Genomic DNA, 19,127 nt, shown 5'->3' on the forward strand with positions numbered 1-19,127 from the left:
TTGTCTAGAATTAAAAAAACATGGCAGTTTTGTTCCAAAAACAGCGCCACACCTGCCCATAGGTTGTGTCTGCATTGAAGTGAATGGGTCTGAGATACTGTACAATACCATACAGAACCAGTGGGTAGATTTGGTGCTGGCATATTTTACTACTTCTGTACAATCCCTTTAAGAAAGGAAAACTGGAGACCAGTCACTACAGCTTTCTATTAATATTGGGCAAAGCAATCAGTGCTGTGATTGGTTATATGGTCCTTACACATGTCCTCCATCATATATTCTACCTTTTATGACTCTTTGTACATAATATATTATTATAAGAAGCAGCACTCACCAATGTTAATCTCATCATCTGTTTCGGCATCACCGATACATTCAAACTGAAAATCTTGCAAGGAATGGGAAAACTTCTGCACGGCTATGGAAAGATCTGAAATAAACAGCAGAAAAAGTGTTAATTGGCCATGTCACATGTAACTGAAATCATGGTAGAGAGTCATTGCAGCCCCAGAGGAAAAAAGCCATGATAATGTTACAGTAGTCATATGATGACATCATTGCCAGCAGCAGTAGTCAAAAGATCACATGATCGCCGGCAGCAGTAGTCAAATAATCACATGATTGCTAGCAGTAGTCAAAAGATTACATGATCGCCAGCAGCAAATCAAATAATCACATGATTGCAGCAGCAGTAGTCAAAGAATCACATGATCACCATGAGTAGTCAAAGAATCACATGATCACCATCAGAAGTAGTCAAAAGATTACATCATCACCAGGAGTAGTCAAATAATCACATGATCACCAGAAGTACAGATGTAGCAGGGTTAACACACAAACTTTTAACTCACATTTCTTAACTCATCACGTTATCTTAAAACAAAAGTCATTGAAAAGGAATTAAAGGTGTTTTCTTAATGCATTTAGTTTAGATAACACGTCTCATAAAGCATGTGTGTTAATTCTAATACACCTGTAGTCAAATGATCTCATGATAGCCAGCAGCAGTAGTCAAATGATCACATAATTGTCAACAGCAATAGTCAGATGATCAAATATTCACAGCAGCAGTAGTCAGATGATCACCAGCAGTAGTAGTCAAAAGACTAGCAGTGGCAGTGAAGAATGTAGCAGTTAAAGGGGGTATTCCTGTTAATTATGTGCTATGCACTACTGTATATAGAGGAAAACTCTTAGATTGGTGGGGGGAGTCCAACCTTTGAGACTCCCACCAATGACTATAAAGGGAGTTCCCTGCCCCTCATTTAAAAGGAGCGCCATCAAAGTGGCGATTAATCATGTGCAATTGGCTCTATTTAAACTGTATGGGACTGTAGGAGATAGCTGAGCGCTGTACTGGGCAGTCCTAAAAAGATGAATGGAACCGCAACGTGGATGCTGACCGCTGCTCCGCTTTCGTGATTATGGGCGGTCACGGTGGTCGAACCCCAACCAATCTAACAGTTATCCCTTTATCCAGCGGATAAATGGTTAACTTGTTACAACTAAAATACCCCTTTTAGCATCCGTAAAAACAGAACGCTTGTTAATAGATTAGGATCTCTGCTTGCTGACAGTTAATAAAAATATTAGTTGGTGATGTGATGGTCACGGACACAGCTCTGTCATAACCCTGATGAGGCACATGCATCACCTTCAAGTCCATAGAAAAGGGGACTGAATAATGTCCATATTAATGTTTGATATTATGTCTTATTCGTCTTAATCTTAGAATTTTTACTTTACTTTACTTTGTATTCCGGCTTCCACCAATATATAAATTAAAGGGGTTGTCTCACAACAAATATTGTACAGTTTTCAAACCAGCACCTGAATACTTTTGTAATTGCATGTAATTAAAAATGTAGCATAGCCACTGAGTTATTCAATAAAATGTATCTGTATAGCGCCACCTGCTGTTAGTTTTTTTCTTATTTATTTGTCCTGCTCACTGAGAAGGTCAGTTTCATCCTTCAACTGCCTCCTGAGCTGTGATAGGGAGAACACGGGCACGCCTCCTGAGCTGTAATAGGAAGAGCTGAGACACGCCCCCTGAGCTGCAGCAGAAAGGACACTCCCCTTGAGCTGCCAGCTTGATATAAATCTAGCAGAGCAATGACTGGGGAGATCTCTGGATCCATGTGAGGTACAGGGCTGGTTCTAGCTTTGTTAGAAGGAGATTGTCATGTACTATATGATGTCTGATTTTCATTTCATGGGATGAGCCCTTTAAAATTCATTCCATTTTCTAATATACTTTACCCAATTTCTCTTGGTTTTCGAGATCTCTGCTTGCTGTCATTGAAAGGCAACCCTCTTTCATTGCTCTGTGCGGATACAAATCTGTCTCCTGGTCCTGTGATGGACACACAGGGGCACGGCTCATTACAGTACAGTTATCAGAGCTCTTAGACAGATTTCTATCTATCGGGAGTGGTCGACAGCAAACAGGGATCATGAAAAACGCATAAAATATATTGAGAAATCAGATAACCATTTGTTGCGCCGAGAAAGGAATAACCCTTTAAATGCTGTCAATATGAGAACGTTTTAGGCAATTTACAGCCAGGCCCCCCATTCATGTTGAGGACCACTGACAGGCCATTAACCCTATGGGGGTCACCAGGCTCTTTTTATGGCCACGCTGTCGATAAATTGCATTGTTCATACATCTCTGCCATATGACGCAACGGATTATACCGCCGCACCGTTAATAAGGGTCAGCGGTTCAAACCAGTAATTGCCGCCTATCAATCAAAATCTAAGTTTAGCCGGTCCATTGTGGAGCCGTCGGCCGTTTCAGGTGGAGAATTATCATCCATTTACTTGAAAATACCTCCCGGCGCAGGAGTATCATTTTTTATCATCGGGCTTTATTTAAAGGTCATTTTCCCTCAAAGCTTCTTCCAGCCATTTGAGACCCGCTGAGCTAAATGGTCATTGATTATAATAATTAGATCCCCAAAGAGCACTTGAATATCCGACGCACTGTCCAAGACTTCCCGTGCAATTAAATCCCTTCTGAGATTTTGGACTACAAGGAAAACAGCTGTAATCTACGTGAAAGACCTGAGCATAGAAAATGTAATAACTGTACGGGAAGAAATGTGTCCGGTCCTCTTTAAGGGTATTAAAGGCGTATTCCCGTCTGCGGGATACCATAAATACCTGATAGGTGGGACCATTGCCTACTGGTGAGCGGGAATCCAGTCAAAGCACTACTTCGCTGATCGGCTGCTGCGTTCTCCATTGAGTTCCATGGTGTGGTGGCCGCGCTCGCTTGTGGCACTTTCCATTGAAGTCAATGGGAGTTATTGGAAAAGCCATCTACTGTACGCAGGTGGTCACCGGACCCCGATTCTCCTGTCAGGTGAGGGTCTCGGAGGTGGGATTTGAAATAAATGTTCAAAATTGGAAGACAGCTTTGAAGAAATAACAATCCTCCTGCACGCCAGCTGTGGTGAAACTACAACTCCCAGCATGAACGCTCATAAAAATGAATGGCGCATGCTGGGAATTGTGGTTCCACAACAACCATTTCAAATTCAGACAGAATAGCGGTGGCACTACAAATCCCAGAGTTCCTGGATCTGGATCTGAGATACAAATGTATTAGGGTGATCACTAAGGCCCCTTTCACACGGGCGTTGCGGGAAAATGTGCGGGTGCGTTGCGGTAACATGCGAGATTTTTCAGTGCGAGTGCAAAACATTGTAATGCGTTTTGCACGCGCGTGAGAAAAATCGGCATGTTTGGTACCCAAACCCGAACTTCTTCACAGAAGTTCGGGCTTGGGATCGGTGTTCTGTAGATTGTATTGTTTTCCCTTATAACATGGTTATAAGGGAAAATAATAGCATTCTGAATACAGAATGCAAAGTAAAACAGCGCTGGAGGGGTTAAAAAAAATTACAAAAAATTTAACTCACCTTAGTCCACTTGATCGCGCAGCCCGGCTTCTCTTCTGTCTTCTTTGCTGTGTGCAGGAAAAGGACCTTTGGGGACGTCACTCCGGTCATCACATGGTACGTCACATGATCTTTTACCATGGTGATGGACCATGTGATGACCGGAGTGCGTCACCACAGGTCCTTTTCCTGCAATCAGCAAAGAAGACAGAAGAGATGCCGGCTGCGCGATCTAGTGGACTAAGGTGAGTTAAATTTTTTTTTAATTTTTTTTAACCCCTCCAGCGCTATTGTACTATGCATTCTGTATTCAGAATGCTATTATTTTCCCTTATAACCATGTTATAAGGGGAAATAATAATGATCGGGTCTCCATCCCGATCGTCTCCTAGCAACCGTGTGTGAAAATCGCACCGCATCCGCACTTGCTTGCGGATGCTTGCGATTTTCACACAACCCCATTCATTTCTATGGGGCCTTTTACGTGAAAAACGCACAAAGAGGAGCATGCTGCGATTTTCACGCAACGCACAAGTGATGCGTGAAAATCACCGCTCGTGTGCACAGCCCCATAGAAATGAATGGGTCCGGATTCAGTGCGGGTGCAATGCGTTCAACTCACGCATCGCATCCGCGCGGAATACTCGCCCGTGTGAAAGGGGCCTAAGAAGCAGCAACAAGTGGTGCTCAGCCATGTAGGTGAGTGCCGCCATTCATCTTTATTCACTGCGTGTAGTTCTACAACAGCTGGAGTCTATGGTCTATACAGGGCAGTATTAAAGAGGACCTGTCCCCTCTCCTGACATGTCCGTTTTTTGGTAACTACTTCCAACCCCCATGTAATAAAAATTCTGGAGCATCTATTCTTATCACTCTATGTTTGTGCCATTCCTTTATTATTCCTACTGGAATTTTATGAATGAATTTCCAGGATTCTGCAATACAATGTCGGGCTTCTCAATGGGGTCATGTGCCTACAGCGTCAAGAACTGACTGGCCAGGGGCAGACTATACAGAGACACGCTCTGTTAGCAAGGGAAATGGTCGTAAACTTAGTCGTGCATTTCCAAGAGGAATAACAGAGGAACAGTAACATGGAAAATACTGAGACAGGAAGCTGCAGCGCTGTTATTCCACAGGGCATACAAGCCAGACACGTCAGGAGAGCACAGAATAAGGCCTCATGCAGGCAAGAGAGGCATTATGGAGGCACAGACTTCCTGAGGCTCAGTATACATTAGATGGAAGCAACGTTTAATAGGGGGCGTCACCCGCAGTAGGTTATGGCAACTCCACAGAATTAACGTTCGTTCACCCGCATTTCCCATAGTCTATAAATATAAAGCCCGAGACGCATTTTACATATTTAAACGTTCCCTGGAAATCTAAAAGAACCCTTAAAGACCAGTCCTCGAGCCAAAGCAACATCTGCTTCCAATGATACGTGATTGATTTTAATAGCTTATCTAACAGACATTCCAAAATATACCCTGAGGTCGCTTTTTCCTGCCAAGAGGAGCCAGCGTGAAACTCGACCTACGAAACGACGAAGAAACCGTAAAGCCACGCTGAGAAGGTCTGCAACACCTTAGTCATCCCAGCTGTGGAGAAAAGCGGCGATGCCCCCTGTATCATCTCAATGAGCGGAGGAGGAGTCCCCGGTCGGTTTCATCTCTGTTTCTAGATATTGCTCTCTGTTATCTGCCGGGCTGTGAGGGCTCATGCAAAAAACGGATCTGCAAAAAATACGGATGACGTCCGTGTGCATTCCGTATTTTGTGGAATAGAACAGTCCTATCCTTGTCCATAATGCGGACAATAATAGGACATGTTCTATTCTTTTGCAGAACGGAAATACGGACATACGGAAACGGAATGCACACGGAGTAACTTCCGTTTTTTTTGCGGACCCATTGAAGTGAATGGTTCCGCATACGGCCCGGAAAAAAACCCCAGAATGGACACTGAAAGAAAATACGTTTGTGTGCATGAGTCCTGACCAAGGGTCCATTCACACGTCCGCAAAATGGGTTCCGCATCCGTTCCGCAATTTTGCGGAACAGGTGCGGACCCATTCATTTTCAACGGGGCCGGAATGTGCACTTCCGTTACGCAAAAAAATAGAACATGTCCTATTCTTGTCCGCAATTGCGGACAAGAAAAAGGCATTTTCTATGAGAGTGTCGGCGATGTGCGGTCCGCAAAATGCGGAACGCACATTGCCGGCATCCGTGTTTTGTGGATCCGCAATTTGCAGATCCGCAAAACGCATACGGATGTGTGAATGGACCCTAACATGCAGCCAAACCTGTGTTTGTAAGATGCTAAGAAGCTGTAAAACTTCAAACAGGTCGTATTATTTCATCTGCCCGGGCTACAATGGCCACCACTGGTGCAGGCAACATCTTGGAGAACCTCCCTGCACCAATTATGGAGCTTGCTTGGGGGCAACGACGGCGCTTTAGGCAAAGCCACCCTGGATTGTGAGGGCTGAGCTGGATGGAGAATGTGAAGGGGGCAGAAAACACAGAATGAGAGCAGATTCTGGCAGAATTCAGTCGTGGAATCCACCTTTGAAGAGCGTGACCTTGAGGAAATTACAATGCCAGTTTCCTGGATCAGCCAACTTAACCAATTTTCACAAAAAGAGTCATCAAAACGTAACTAGGGTGAAGTGAGGTCATTTCTAGAGCCAGAATTTTAGCATTAACCTCCTCAGGACCGCCGTACGCAGGATTGCGTCTTTGCGGCGGCCCTGCTCTTCTGGGTGGACGCGCCGGAGCGTCCTCTCGCGAGACGCGAGATTTCCTGTGAACGCGCGCACACAGGAACGGAAGGTAAGAGAGTTGATCTCCAGCCTGCCAGCGGCGATCGTTCGCTGGCAGGCTGGAGATGTGTTTTTTTTAACCCCTAACAGGTATATTAGACGCTGTTTTGATAACAGCGTCTAATATACCTGCTACCTGGTCCTCTGGTGGTCCCCTTTGTTTGGATCGACCACCAGAGGACACAGGTAGCTCAGTAAAGTAGCACCAAGCACCACTACACTACACTACACCCCCCCCCCGTCACTTATTAACCCCTTATTAGCCCCTGATCACCCCTGATCACCCCATATAGACTCCCTGATCACCCCCCTGTCATTGATTACCCCCCTGTCATTGATTACCCCCCTGTCATTGATCAACCCCCTGTAAAGCTCCATTCAGACGTCCGCATGATTTTTACGGATCCACTGATAGATGGATCGGATCCGCAAAACGCATACGGACGTCTGAATGAAGCCTTACAGGGGCATGATCAATGACTGTGGTGATCACCCCATATAGACTCCCTGATCACCCCCCTGTCATTGATTACCCCCCTGTCATTGATTACCCCCCTGTAAAGCTCCATTCAGATGTCCGCATGATTTTTACGGATGCACTGATAGATGGATCGGATCCGCAAAACGCATCCGGACGTCTGAATGAAGCCTTACACGGGCGTGATCAATGACTGTGGTGATCACCCCATATAGACTCCCTGATCACCCCCCCTGTCATTGATTACCCCCCTGTAAAGCTCCATTCAGATGTCCGCATGATTTTTACGGATGCACTGATAGATGGATCGGATCCGCAAAACGCATACGGACGTCTGAATGAAGCCTTACAGGGGCATGATCAATGACTGTGGTTATCACCCCATATAGACTCCCTGATCACCCCCCTGTCATTGATCACCACCCCTGTCATTGATCACCCCCCTGTAAGGCTCCATTCAGACATTTTTTTGGCCCAAGTTAGCGGAATTATTTTTTTTTTTTCTTACAAAGTCTCATATTCCACTAAAAAAATAAAATCTCACATGAACTCACCATACCCCTCACGGAATCCAAATGCGTAAAATTTTTTAGACATTTATATTCCAGACTTCTTCTCACGCTTTAGGGCCCCTAGAATGCCAGGGCAGTATAAATACCCCACATGTGACCCCATTTTTTTTATACAAAGTTGGCATTTGACCAAGATATTTATCTCACCCAGCATGGGTATATGTAAAAAGACACCCCAAAACACATTCCCCACCTTCTCCTGAATACGGAGATACCACATGTGTGACACTTTTTTGCAGCCTAGGTGGGCAAAGGGGCCCATATTCCAAAGAGCACCTTTCGGATTTCACTGGTCATTTTTTACAGAATTTGATTTCAAACTCCTTACCACACATTTGGGCCCCTAGAATGCCAGGGCAGTATAACTACCCCACAAGTGACCCCATTTTGGAAAGAAGAGACCCCAAGGTATTCGCTGATGGGCATAGTGAGTTCATGGAAGTTTTTATTTTTTGTCACAAGTTAGTGGAATATGAGACTTTGTATGAAAAAAAAAAAAAAAAATCATCATTTTCCACTAACTTGTGACAAAAACTAAAAAATTCTAGGAACTTGCCATGCCCCTCACGGAATACCTTGGGGTGTCTTCTTTCCAAAATGGGGTCACTTGTGGGGTAGTTATACTGCCCTGGCATTCTAGGGGCCCAAATGTGTGGTAAGGAGTTTGAAATCAAATTCTGTAAAAAATGACCTGTGAAATCCGAAAGGTGCTCTTTGGAATATGGGCCCCTTTGCCCACCTAGGCTGCAAAAAAGTGTCACACATCTGGTATCTCCGTACTCAGGAGAAGTTGGGGAATGTGTTTTGGGGTGTCATTTTACATATACCCATGCTGGGTGAGATAAATATCTTGGCAAAAGACAACTTTTCCCATTTTTTTATACAAAGTTGGCATTTGACCAAGATATTTCTCTCACCCAGCATGGGTATATGTAAAAAGACACCCCAAAACACATTCCCCACCTTCTCCTGAGTACGGAGATACCAGATGTGTGACACTTTTTTGCAGCCTAGGTGGGCAAAGGGGCCCATATTCCAAAGAGCACCTTTCGGATTTCACAGGTCATTTTTTACAGAATTTGATTTCAAACTCCTTACCACACATTTGGGCCCCTAGAATGCCAGGGCAGTATAACTACCCCACAAGTGACCCCATTTTGGAAAGAAGAGACCCCAAGGTATTCGCTGATGGGCATAGTGAGTTCATAGAACTTTTTATTTTTTGTCACAAGTTAGTGGAATATGAGACTTTGTAAGAAAAAAAAAAAAAAAAATCATCATTTTCCGCTAACTTGTGACAAAAAATAAAAAGTTCTATGAACTCACTATGCCCATCAGCGAATACCTTAGGGTGTCTACTTTCCGAAATGGGGTCATTTGTGGGGTGTTTGTACTGTCTGGCCATTGTAGAACCTCAGGAAACATGACAGGTGCTCAGAAAGTCAGAGCTGCTTCAAAAAGCGGAAATTCACATTTTTGTACCATAGTTTGTAAACGCTATAACTTTTACCCAAACCATTTTTTTTTTTTACCCAAACATTTTTTTTTTATCAAAGACATGTAGAACAATAAATTTAGAGCAAAATTTCTATATGGATCTCGTTTTTTTTTGCAAAATTTTACAACTGAAAGGGAAAAATGTCATTTTTTTGCAAAAAAATCGTTAAATTTCGATTAATAACAAAAAAAGTAAAAATGTCAGCAGCAATGAAATACCACCAAATGAAAGCTCTATTAGTGAGAAGAAAAGGAGGTAAAATTCATTTGGGTGGTAAGTTGCATGACCGAGCAATAAACGGTGAAAGTAGTGTAGGTCAGAAGTGTAAAAAGTGGCCTGGTCTTTCAGGGTGTTTAAGCACTGGGGGCTGAGGTGGTTAAAGGGGTTGTCCCACAAAATATATTATACACTTTTCAAACCAGCACCTGGATCTGAATATTTTTATAATTGCATGTCATTAAAAATTTAGCCTAGCCACTAAGTTATTCAATAAAATTTCTCTGTATAGCGCCACCTACTGTTTGTTGTTTCCTTATTTCTTTGACCTGCTCACTGAGATGGTCGCACATGCTCAGTTTCATCCTTCAACTGCCCCCTGAGCTGTGATAGGGAGAGCATGGACACGCCCCCCTGAGCTGCAGCAGAAAGGACACGCCCCCCTGAGCTGCCAGCTTGATATAAATCTAGCAGAGCAATGAATGTGGAGATCTCTGGATCCATGTGAGGTACAGGGCTGGTTCCAGCTTTGTTAGAAGGAGATAGTCATGTACTATATGATGCCTGATTCTCATTTTTTTTTTACATTAGTCATGGGATAACCCCTTTAAAGGGATTGTATCATCACGTACATTGGGGAAATATCGTTTGGATATGCCCCCAAGTCTGATAGGTGCGGGTCCCACCTCTGGGATCCGCACCTATCCTTAGAATGGGGCGTGTAAAGAGAGCACACAGCGCAAGCGCAACCACTGCTCCGTTCACTTTCTCTGGGGCTCTGCTCTCTCTGCAACTTCCGCACCCTCTATACTCTGACTGACAGAACCATTCATGATGACATTTACACTGCCTGGTCCTGTCAATCAAAAGGCAGAGGGCATGGCATTTGCAGGGAGAGCAGAGCCTCTAGGTGTAATGGCAACGCCCCTGTTGCTCCTAGAGTCTCATTTGCATATATTAAAATGCACATTTTCTCAGCAATGCGGACAAATATGAACATGGGACCAACACAGATGTCTTCAGCTGCCAAGAGCACATGTAACAGGTCAGCCAGTGTCATAGGTACAAAACTGCTGACAGATGCCCCTTAAGGGCTTGTTCACATCACCGTTATGCATTTCATTATAGTTTTAAGATGGTGATAATGGAAAATAATAGAACTTTTAAGATGGAATTCAAAACGGAAACCTTTAGAGGCATTCAGTTTTGATCCGTCATAGCAGAAGTCTATGGGAAAGCATAACGGATCCGTCTGGTTTTGGTTATGTGAGACGGAAAACAAAGTCCTGTCGGCAGACGGATCCGTTATGCTGCCCATAGACTTCTGTTATGACGGATCAAAACTGAATGCCTCTAAAGGTTTCCGTTTTGAATTGTGTCTTATGAATGCCGTTATTTTCCATTTCAACCATGTTATAACGGAAAACAATTACGGAATTCATAACGGTGATGTGAACCCGTCCTGGTCAGGGAAGCTACCCTATATTTAGTTGTCTGGAGACCAAGTACAGACTTAAAAGGAGATTCCAGAACTTGAAAAACGTAGCTGCTTTCTAACAAAAAACAATGGCGCCCCTGTCTACAGGTTGTGTCTGGAACTGTATCTTAGCTTCACTGAAGTGAAAGGGGCAAAGCTGCAATACCACCCGTGACCTGTGGACAGGAGTGGCGCTGTTTTTGGAAAAAAGCAGCCATGTTTTTCTAATCCTGGACAGTTTCTTTAAAGAGGCTGTCTCGTTCATCTGAGACGGGAGAGCTTTCGAGATGTGATTTTGCCAGGGGAACATATGGTCACCAATACAGTTGACCTGCAGAGGCTGACGCATGGGAAATATAGTATTACATGGTGGCTGTTCCATTCAAGTGTTTATCCTATTACTAGGTTAATGCACAGTATTAAAATCGAAGATTTGCGGCTTTCTCCGGAGGTTAGGCTTAGGGTACTTTCACACTAGCGTTTTTCTTTTCCGGCACTGAGTTCCATCAAAAGGGCTCTGATCAGTTTTATCCTAATGCATTCTGAATGGAGAGTAATCCGTTCAGGATGCATCAGGATGTCTTCAGTTCAGACTTTTTGACTGATCAGGCAAAAGATAAAACTGTAGCATGCTACGGTTTTATCTGCGGACAAAAAAACTGAAGACTTTCCTGAATGCCGGATCCAGCATTTTTTTCCATAGTAATGTATTAGTGCCAGATACGGCATTCAAAATACTGGAATTCCGGATCCGTTGCGCAGACCGAAAAAAAGGTAAAGAAAATAAATGACGGATCCGTTTTGCTGGATGACACCGGAAAAACGGATCCGGCATTTCAATGCATTTTTCTGACTGATCAGGCAATTTTTAAGACTGATCAGGATCCTGATCAGTCTTACAAATGCCATCAGTTGGCATATACGTTTTGCCGGATCCGGCAGGCAGTTCCGGTGACGGAACTGCTTGCCGGATCACTCTGCCGCAAGTGTGAAAGTACCCTAAAACCGTAGCATGCTGCGGTTTTATCTTTTGCCTGATCAGTCAAAAAGACTGAACTGAAGACATCCTGATGCATCCTGAACGGATTACTCTCCATTCAGAATGCATTAGGATAAAACTGATCAGTTCTTTTCCGGATTTGAGCCCCTAGGACGTAACTCTATGCCGGAAAAGAAAAACGCTAGTGTGAAAGTACCCTTAGGGAACTTTCACACTTGCGTTGTTGGATTCCGGCAGGCAGTTCGGGCGCCGAAACTGCCTGCCGGATCTGGCAATCTGTATGCAGACGGAAACGGATGCGGATCCGTCTCACAAATGCATTGCAATACCGGATCCGGTATTTATCTTTTTCACTTTTTTAAAGGTCTGCACATACCGCAAAACCGGATCCGTTTTTCTGGAAATTAGGGGCTGGATCATCCGGCATTAATGCATTTCAATGGAAAATAATGCCGGATCCGGCAAGTGTTCCGGAATTTTGGACGGAGAGAATACCGCAGCATGCTGCTGTATTTTCTCCGTCCAAAAACCGTACATTGACTGAACTGAAGACATCCTGATGCATCCTGAACGGATTGCTCTCCATTCAGAATGCATTAGGATAAAACTGATCAGTTTTTTTCCGGTATTAAGCCCCTAGGACGGAACTCAATACCGGAAAAGTTTAACGCAAGTGTGAAAGTACCCTTTGTTTAATCACCTTGTTTTCTGTTAAAGGGGTTTTCCGGGAAGCAGCAGGGCCCTCAAACCCATAACACACAAAAGTCCATCACAAGCCGAAAGTTGTAGACTGATGAGCACAAAGTGCATGGAGGAGGGTGCCCCCCAAGTGTGGAGGATGGATGACCATGGACAAACTTCTATGCATCATGAAGGCTGCCCTGTAAGTGGTTTCTATTCTTTTCTTTTATATTTTTATAGCATTAGTTATTTTTTACCATGATTATCCTACACATCTACTACTTGTCTTGTATTTGTGCATTTTTTGTGCTCTCACTTTATCATTAAGACACTGACCTTTCCTTTACCGATTCATCTCCCCTGAAATTGCAAATACAATTAAAGAAGAGAAGGTTACCGCAGAATCCAAGCAATCAAGAACCAAGAAAACATCTAAAGTACAGTAATATCAATCTCCTAAATCCTGCAGCTATCCCCCGGGTGATTAAATTAATATAAATGTTAAGTATGACCACACTGGTCGGAACAGCAAAAGATTCAGAGTAAAGGGCTGAAATCCTTTTTTTCCTTTTTTTTATATTCCTTTTTTAATGTAAAACAGCTATAAAATATTATTAAAGGATATCTAAAAAAATTATACTGCCATTGCTTAGGTCAAAAAAGTACAAAAAAAATAACCTATGGGCCCTCACCAAGATGTCGTCAATGGGTGAAAAATTAGGGTGAAAAACTTTTTTGAATACCTTAAAGGAATATTCTAGTTGACATCAACGTCTTTTAAAATAATCATTTATGGAGGTCGCTGTAATTTTGTAATGTATTTCTTTTCCCTTTATTGCTCCTGTCTCCCGTTCTGGGCTGTGGTCACCTGACCATGTCCATGCAGCTCTTTCTTATTTCCTGTGATGTCATATCCATGGGCGGGGCAGTGATAGGGGAGTGTCTATGTAACTAGCTGGGTGGGAGGAGCTAAAAACTAGTTAGGTGTTGTAAGGGGCATTAATAGGGGAGTGTCTATGTAGCTAGGTAGCTGTGTCTAGCTCAGTGGGAGGAGCTATAAACTAGATGGGCGTTGTTAGGGGCGGTGCTAGAGCTGTGGTAGAGGAAGGAGAAGTGCATCATGGGTTTAGTTGGATGCCGGAATAAAAAGTGCTACATATGGAAACAAACCCGAGGGATTGGGTCCAACTTTAAAAAAAAAAAGCACAGGAAAGATATATATGAGGTAAGCAACAATGTCAGCACGTCTGTTAAAAACCCTAATAATTATGGAAAACCCCTTTAATTCTATGCAGAGATATGGCTGGCTAAAATTAAAGGCCCAAAGCCTGAGTCCGCACTACCGAGAGGTTCAGATAATGTTTCTTGTTCTCATAAAGTTCTGTAAATTCTAATCACCATCCCCATCAATATCTACAAATGGCTTTAATAGTGGCAAAAATGAGTATTTATGAGTATATACAGTATGGGGAGCGGCAAACGACTAAGGACCTATTTATATTGGCAAACGCACAGGACGATGATCGGGGATAAACCCAACACAATTCATCACTTGTCGGCAGCACGTTCCTGTTATATGGGGCGATGTGCTGCCCACCAACGATTTTAGGGGCTGCATGAAAGATGCCGTCATGCCTCATGGTTTTCTTCACTGTTTCATTGCTGGTTTTGCTGTGTGTTTGCTTGCTAAAGTTTGTCCCATCTAGCTCACTGTAGCCAGGCTGTGATGTAGTCAGCCGCTCACTTCTTCCTGTGTTTTTCGGCCATTTTTCATATATTCTGTTACGGTGTACATCTCCTGGCATCTTTTCACCCACTGTTTGCCTGCAAAAACCTCCTCTGGATCCTTTGTAGGCATACTTACCAACATTTCAGGACATATAAGCCCCGTCCCCGGGAACTACCTGAATAACCACTTATGGGGCGGGGTTTACAGTGGCCTCACCCATTTTCCACCCGGGAGCAAATTTACTGGGACTGTCTCTGAAAATCAGGGACAGCCCTGATGAATTCCGGACAGTTGGCAACTAGGCACACAAGTCTTTCAGAGGAGTTGAAGCCAAAATCCAGACAAGCGCAGCCATATTGGGGCAGATATACTCAAGGAAATGTGCCAGTCTTTTTGGTGCAATTTGCAGGAAAAAAATGGAGTGTTATACTTTGCATCACATTTACTGTTTTACACCTTTTTCTAAGCTTTTTACACTTCGTCCAACAAGGGGTGTGGCTTCATTGGAAATGGGCGTGGCTTCACTAGAAGAGGGGCATATCATAGATTGTGGCTCTGAGTGCCAAAAATGTGGCAAAATCCTGCTGCATTTTTGGAGTAAACCTATGTTAATTTATAGGTGGTATAAACATAGACTAGATAGTTTTTTTTTTAGCTCACTGGGTCAATTATGGGGAACTAGTGAACTAGTGTTCGTATGAAGGCTATATCTTCCAATTCCCCTACATACATATATTTTTTGTTTGGTCGAGTGTGTATGAGATTCAACGGGCAGAGAAGAGAGTGCCGCTGCCAGACACCTCTGGTGGCGGCTATCTCTCGGCATAACAAAAAGATATGCAGCGGACCTGACCGCAGGGGCAACACGTGAGGCTACGGTGGGCCGATGGGGGTAGTAGTAGTCTGTACTCACGGTTAGCAGAGCCTCCCTGGGCCGGCGTGCAGTGAAGGGGAAGACAGCACTAAATCCTCCGGGGCACTCACTAGTACAGGGATCACCAGCCAGATGGTAGCTGAGGTGCCCTTGATGGTAATGGTGTGTAGGGTGCTTTGGCGGCTGGGACCCTGTGTTTGTGACGCCAGCACCGTGAGGGGGTGGGTGAAAAGATGAGGAATCAGTTGTAGTAAAACAGTTGAACTTTTACTAAATCACTTGTCTCAGAATAGTCAGTACGGTTCATGTATACGGCAAGGCAATAATCCAAGTATTGGTCCAGCTGTATTTCTTATAACAGGCTTGGTAATTGTAAGTTGAGGAGTTTTCCTTTACTCTAGACTTAGCTATACTTTGCCCACACTCTAGCACTCAGGTACTGGTCAGTAGCAATCCACAAAGTCTTCTGCTCCATTCTTTGTGCAGGATGCTCACTGAAGAATCACGGTCCACTATGTCCATAGAGGCATGTGGTAAAGGATAATTCTGCGCAATAATCATCCGGTTGTGTCCAGGTACTTTTAGGCTTTTCCCGGTCACTGTTGCTTGTGAAGTCCATTGGCTAAGGTAGCTCTTACCTTCACTAGACTTTCTCCATATCCAGACGTAGACTCACTGGTCTGTGCTGTGCTGCTGTGATACTGTACTTAGTGCTCCCTTGACCTGGCCAGAGCAAAGGGGCTAAAAGGCTACTTTCACACTAGCCTTTTTCTTTTCCGGCATAGAGTTCCGTCCTCGGGGCTCAATACCGGAAAAGAACTGATCAGTTTTATCCTCATGCATTCTGAATGGAGAGCAATCCGTTCAGGATGCATCAGGATGTCTTCAGTTCAGTCTTTTTTACTTTTCAGGACAGAGATAATATCGCAGGATGCTGCGGTTTTATCGCCGCCCCAAAAGTCCGGAACACTTGCCGGTATGCCAGATCCGGAATTTTTTCCCATTGAAATGCATTAATGCAAAACGGATCCGGCATTGCGGTCTGCGCATGCTCAGACCGCAAAAAATCCGGAATCCTCTGCCGCAAGTGTGAAAGTACCCTAACATGGCAGCTACATGATGGAGTAGGTCTGGACTGCTCCTCTCCTAACTCCTCTCAGACACACACTCACTGACTAACTACTTCCTTTCTGATCTGTCTAAGTGATGATAGCACCACCTAGGGGTAAAGGGTTGGAATAACACCCTACCAGCCTGTTATTGGGATATGCAGATAAATACAGAAATACATTACATTGGCAAATGATAAAGTTTAAAGTGCCGGCGCATATCACTGAGTGGGACACTGCGGATAGAGTGGATTCAGACAGTATTAGTAGATGTACAGTATATGGGAGTCTTCAGATTTTTGGAAATCATCGGGATCAAAAAAGCAACTTGGGGGCTGTCTAAACCTATAGACGGCATAACCTTAGACCGATGGTCTAGACCTGCACCAGATTTATCACAGGGGCTAAGGCTGGATGATAAATGTGTTGCAGATACTTTTTGTCTAACTTTATACCAACTATTGGTTGGCTTAGTTTGCGGAGTTGCACCTTAAGCCCATGACACTCCTTTTCTGTTAAGCCACGTCCCTTGTCTGCATAGGCTTAGAGCATTCCTCTAAATGTAGAAGTTCCAAACTGTGGCAAATTTTGGTGCAATTTATGACAGTGTTGGTGCAATTTAGGGCAAAACCCAGGTGCACTCACTCACTCACACTTCCATCTGGAAAAATATGGTTCCTTTTAGTCCTCAAGCATTCTGAATGGAAAGAGATCCATCCAGGATGCATCAGGATGCCTTCCGTTCCGGCAGCATTCCGTTTTGTGACCGGACACAAAACTGCGGCAAGCTGTTTTTGTGTCCGGTGATAAAAACAGGAGGAAAAAAAACGGATCCGGCCCTGAAAGCAATGTAAGTCAATGGTGAAAGATCAATGTATGTATTTAGTGACGGATACGTTTTTTTTTTTTTTTTTCGTTTTGATTTCACACAATCCTAATGGAATGGATGCATGGGCTGAAAATCAAAATGGATCAGTTTAATCCTGGTAATGATGTCCTCTGCCGGATCTCAATACCGGAATTAACTACGCAAGTGTAAAAGTAGACTTTCGTAGTATTAAATGCGGGCCAATGTTTATAACTTCCAATGTTTAGAAAAAAATGTCAAGAGCACCTTTAAAGGGGTCGTATTCTCCTTTTATTTCGGTGCCCTGTCCACAGGACAAGTCATCCATATCTCACCAGTGAGGGCCTGACACCCCACCCCCACCACAATCTGTTGTTTCAGTCCAGCTACGGTGCCAGAAGTTGGCATCGCGTCAGAACTCATAGTCGCCAACTGTCCCGAATTTGACGGGACTGTCCCTGCTTTTCAGAGACAACCTCTGCAAATTTGTGTTACCACGAGGCAAAAATAGGTGGGGCTAACACAAACCTGCCCCAGTGGAGTTGGGGCGTTCCTAGGGGGCGGGTCTTAGTTGTCCCAATTTTACAAACTGAAATGATGGCAAGTATGCGGAACTGCTCAGCACCTTCGATTGTGCAGTGGACGAGCTTGTCAGCACTGCTCCTATTCATTTTCATTACAGTATGGACGGCGCTCTGTAGTCTTGGTGCCAACTTCTGGTGCTGGAGCTACTGCTGAACAGCTGATCGTCGGTGGTGGGGGGTGTCAGACTCCTGCCGATCAGATACTGATGTGACTAAGACAGCAATACCGTATATAAAAACCCCCTTAAACGAAGTAAGGGCAAACTGCAAATGTCATCCTCTTTAGCTCTGCCTTAATCAAATCCACATATGAAGCAGGCCGCACCCTCTAATCAAAACGTGAATGTACGGTAATATACTATATACACTGAGACGCACAGGCCAATGAACAGATTTTATGTCGTCTAGAAGAATAAAGTATACCCTGCCCAGATAAACAGTGCATACAGCACCCAGATAAATGGTGCCATAGTATACAATCAGTCCAGAAAACTGGTATATACAGCGGAGAGATAGTAATCAGTATAAAGTATCCACATAAACAGCACTTGAAGCTTTCAGATGAATATCATCCCGTGCCAGCACACATAAGGCATAGAGTGTCTGGATAAATAATGTAATACATTGCAGGTCTAGTAGATAAATTGCAAAGTTAAACCAATGAAATAAAATCTGAAGGAACATGAAACCAATTTTGTAGCTAACCAAGGTCGCTAATCCACCATTCTGATCTTTGTCCAATGCAAACATGTAGTTACATATTAAACACAGTCAGCAGTCTGGGCTAAATTTCATCTGGTTTTAAGGATGGATGATAAAATTATACTTTTTTATATCATGGACATGGCGAAATTTTATCTAAACCCATTAGTCAGCCGTCCACTAAGCCATATTTATGCCATACATATTGAAATCCTAACGCACCCGCTATACCTCTCTGTAATCATAGTAATTACACAGAAAACCAAGTACAAGGTTTTCCATTCTTATCCTGCTACCGGATTTATGATTCATCATCCACCACTTAAAGGTGAAGATCGCTGAGAAACTGCCCTCTGGATGGACACTGTAAAGATGCTTGAATGTCCTCTCCAAAACGCGTCAGCACTGAGGTTTCATATATATGATGGACTTGCACCAGGCGGCTTTATTCTCTACCTGCTACAAGACTGAGACTGAGATTGTGTTGGGAACTTGAAAGCTTTCCAGATTTGTAAAAATTTCCGGACCACCAGGTGCCTAAAAAAAATCAGTTGGTTGTCCCTTGGAATTTGTCAGCACTGAGTGACACTCTTTAAAGGGGTATTCTGGTTATGTTAAATTATCC

General features: G+C 43.7%; 1 protein-coding gene across 1 annotated transcript in view; it reads right to left on the reverse strand.

Annotated features, from left to right (window-relative positions):
• The window catches only part of ARHGAP42 (Rho GTPase activating protein 42), a 323,239-nt gene that overhangs the window by 204,487 nt on the left and 99,625 nt on the right, over nt 1-19,127 (reverse strand). The window contains exon 2 of the mRNA XM_040426303.1: nt 335-430. Coding sequence (XP_040282237.1) covers nt 335-430 — 96 coding nt within the window. The remainder of the gene's footprint in view (nt 1-334; nt 431-19,127) is intronic.

Source organism: Bufo bufo, chromosome 3 (genome assembly GCF_905171765.1).
Source record: "Bufo bufo chromosome 3, aBufBuf1.1, whole genome shotgun sequence".
In the NCBI taxonomy this organism is placed as follows: domain Eukaryota; kingdom Metazoa; phylum Chordata; class Amphibia; order Anura; family Bufonidae; genus Bufo; species Bufo bufo.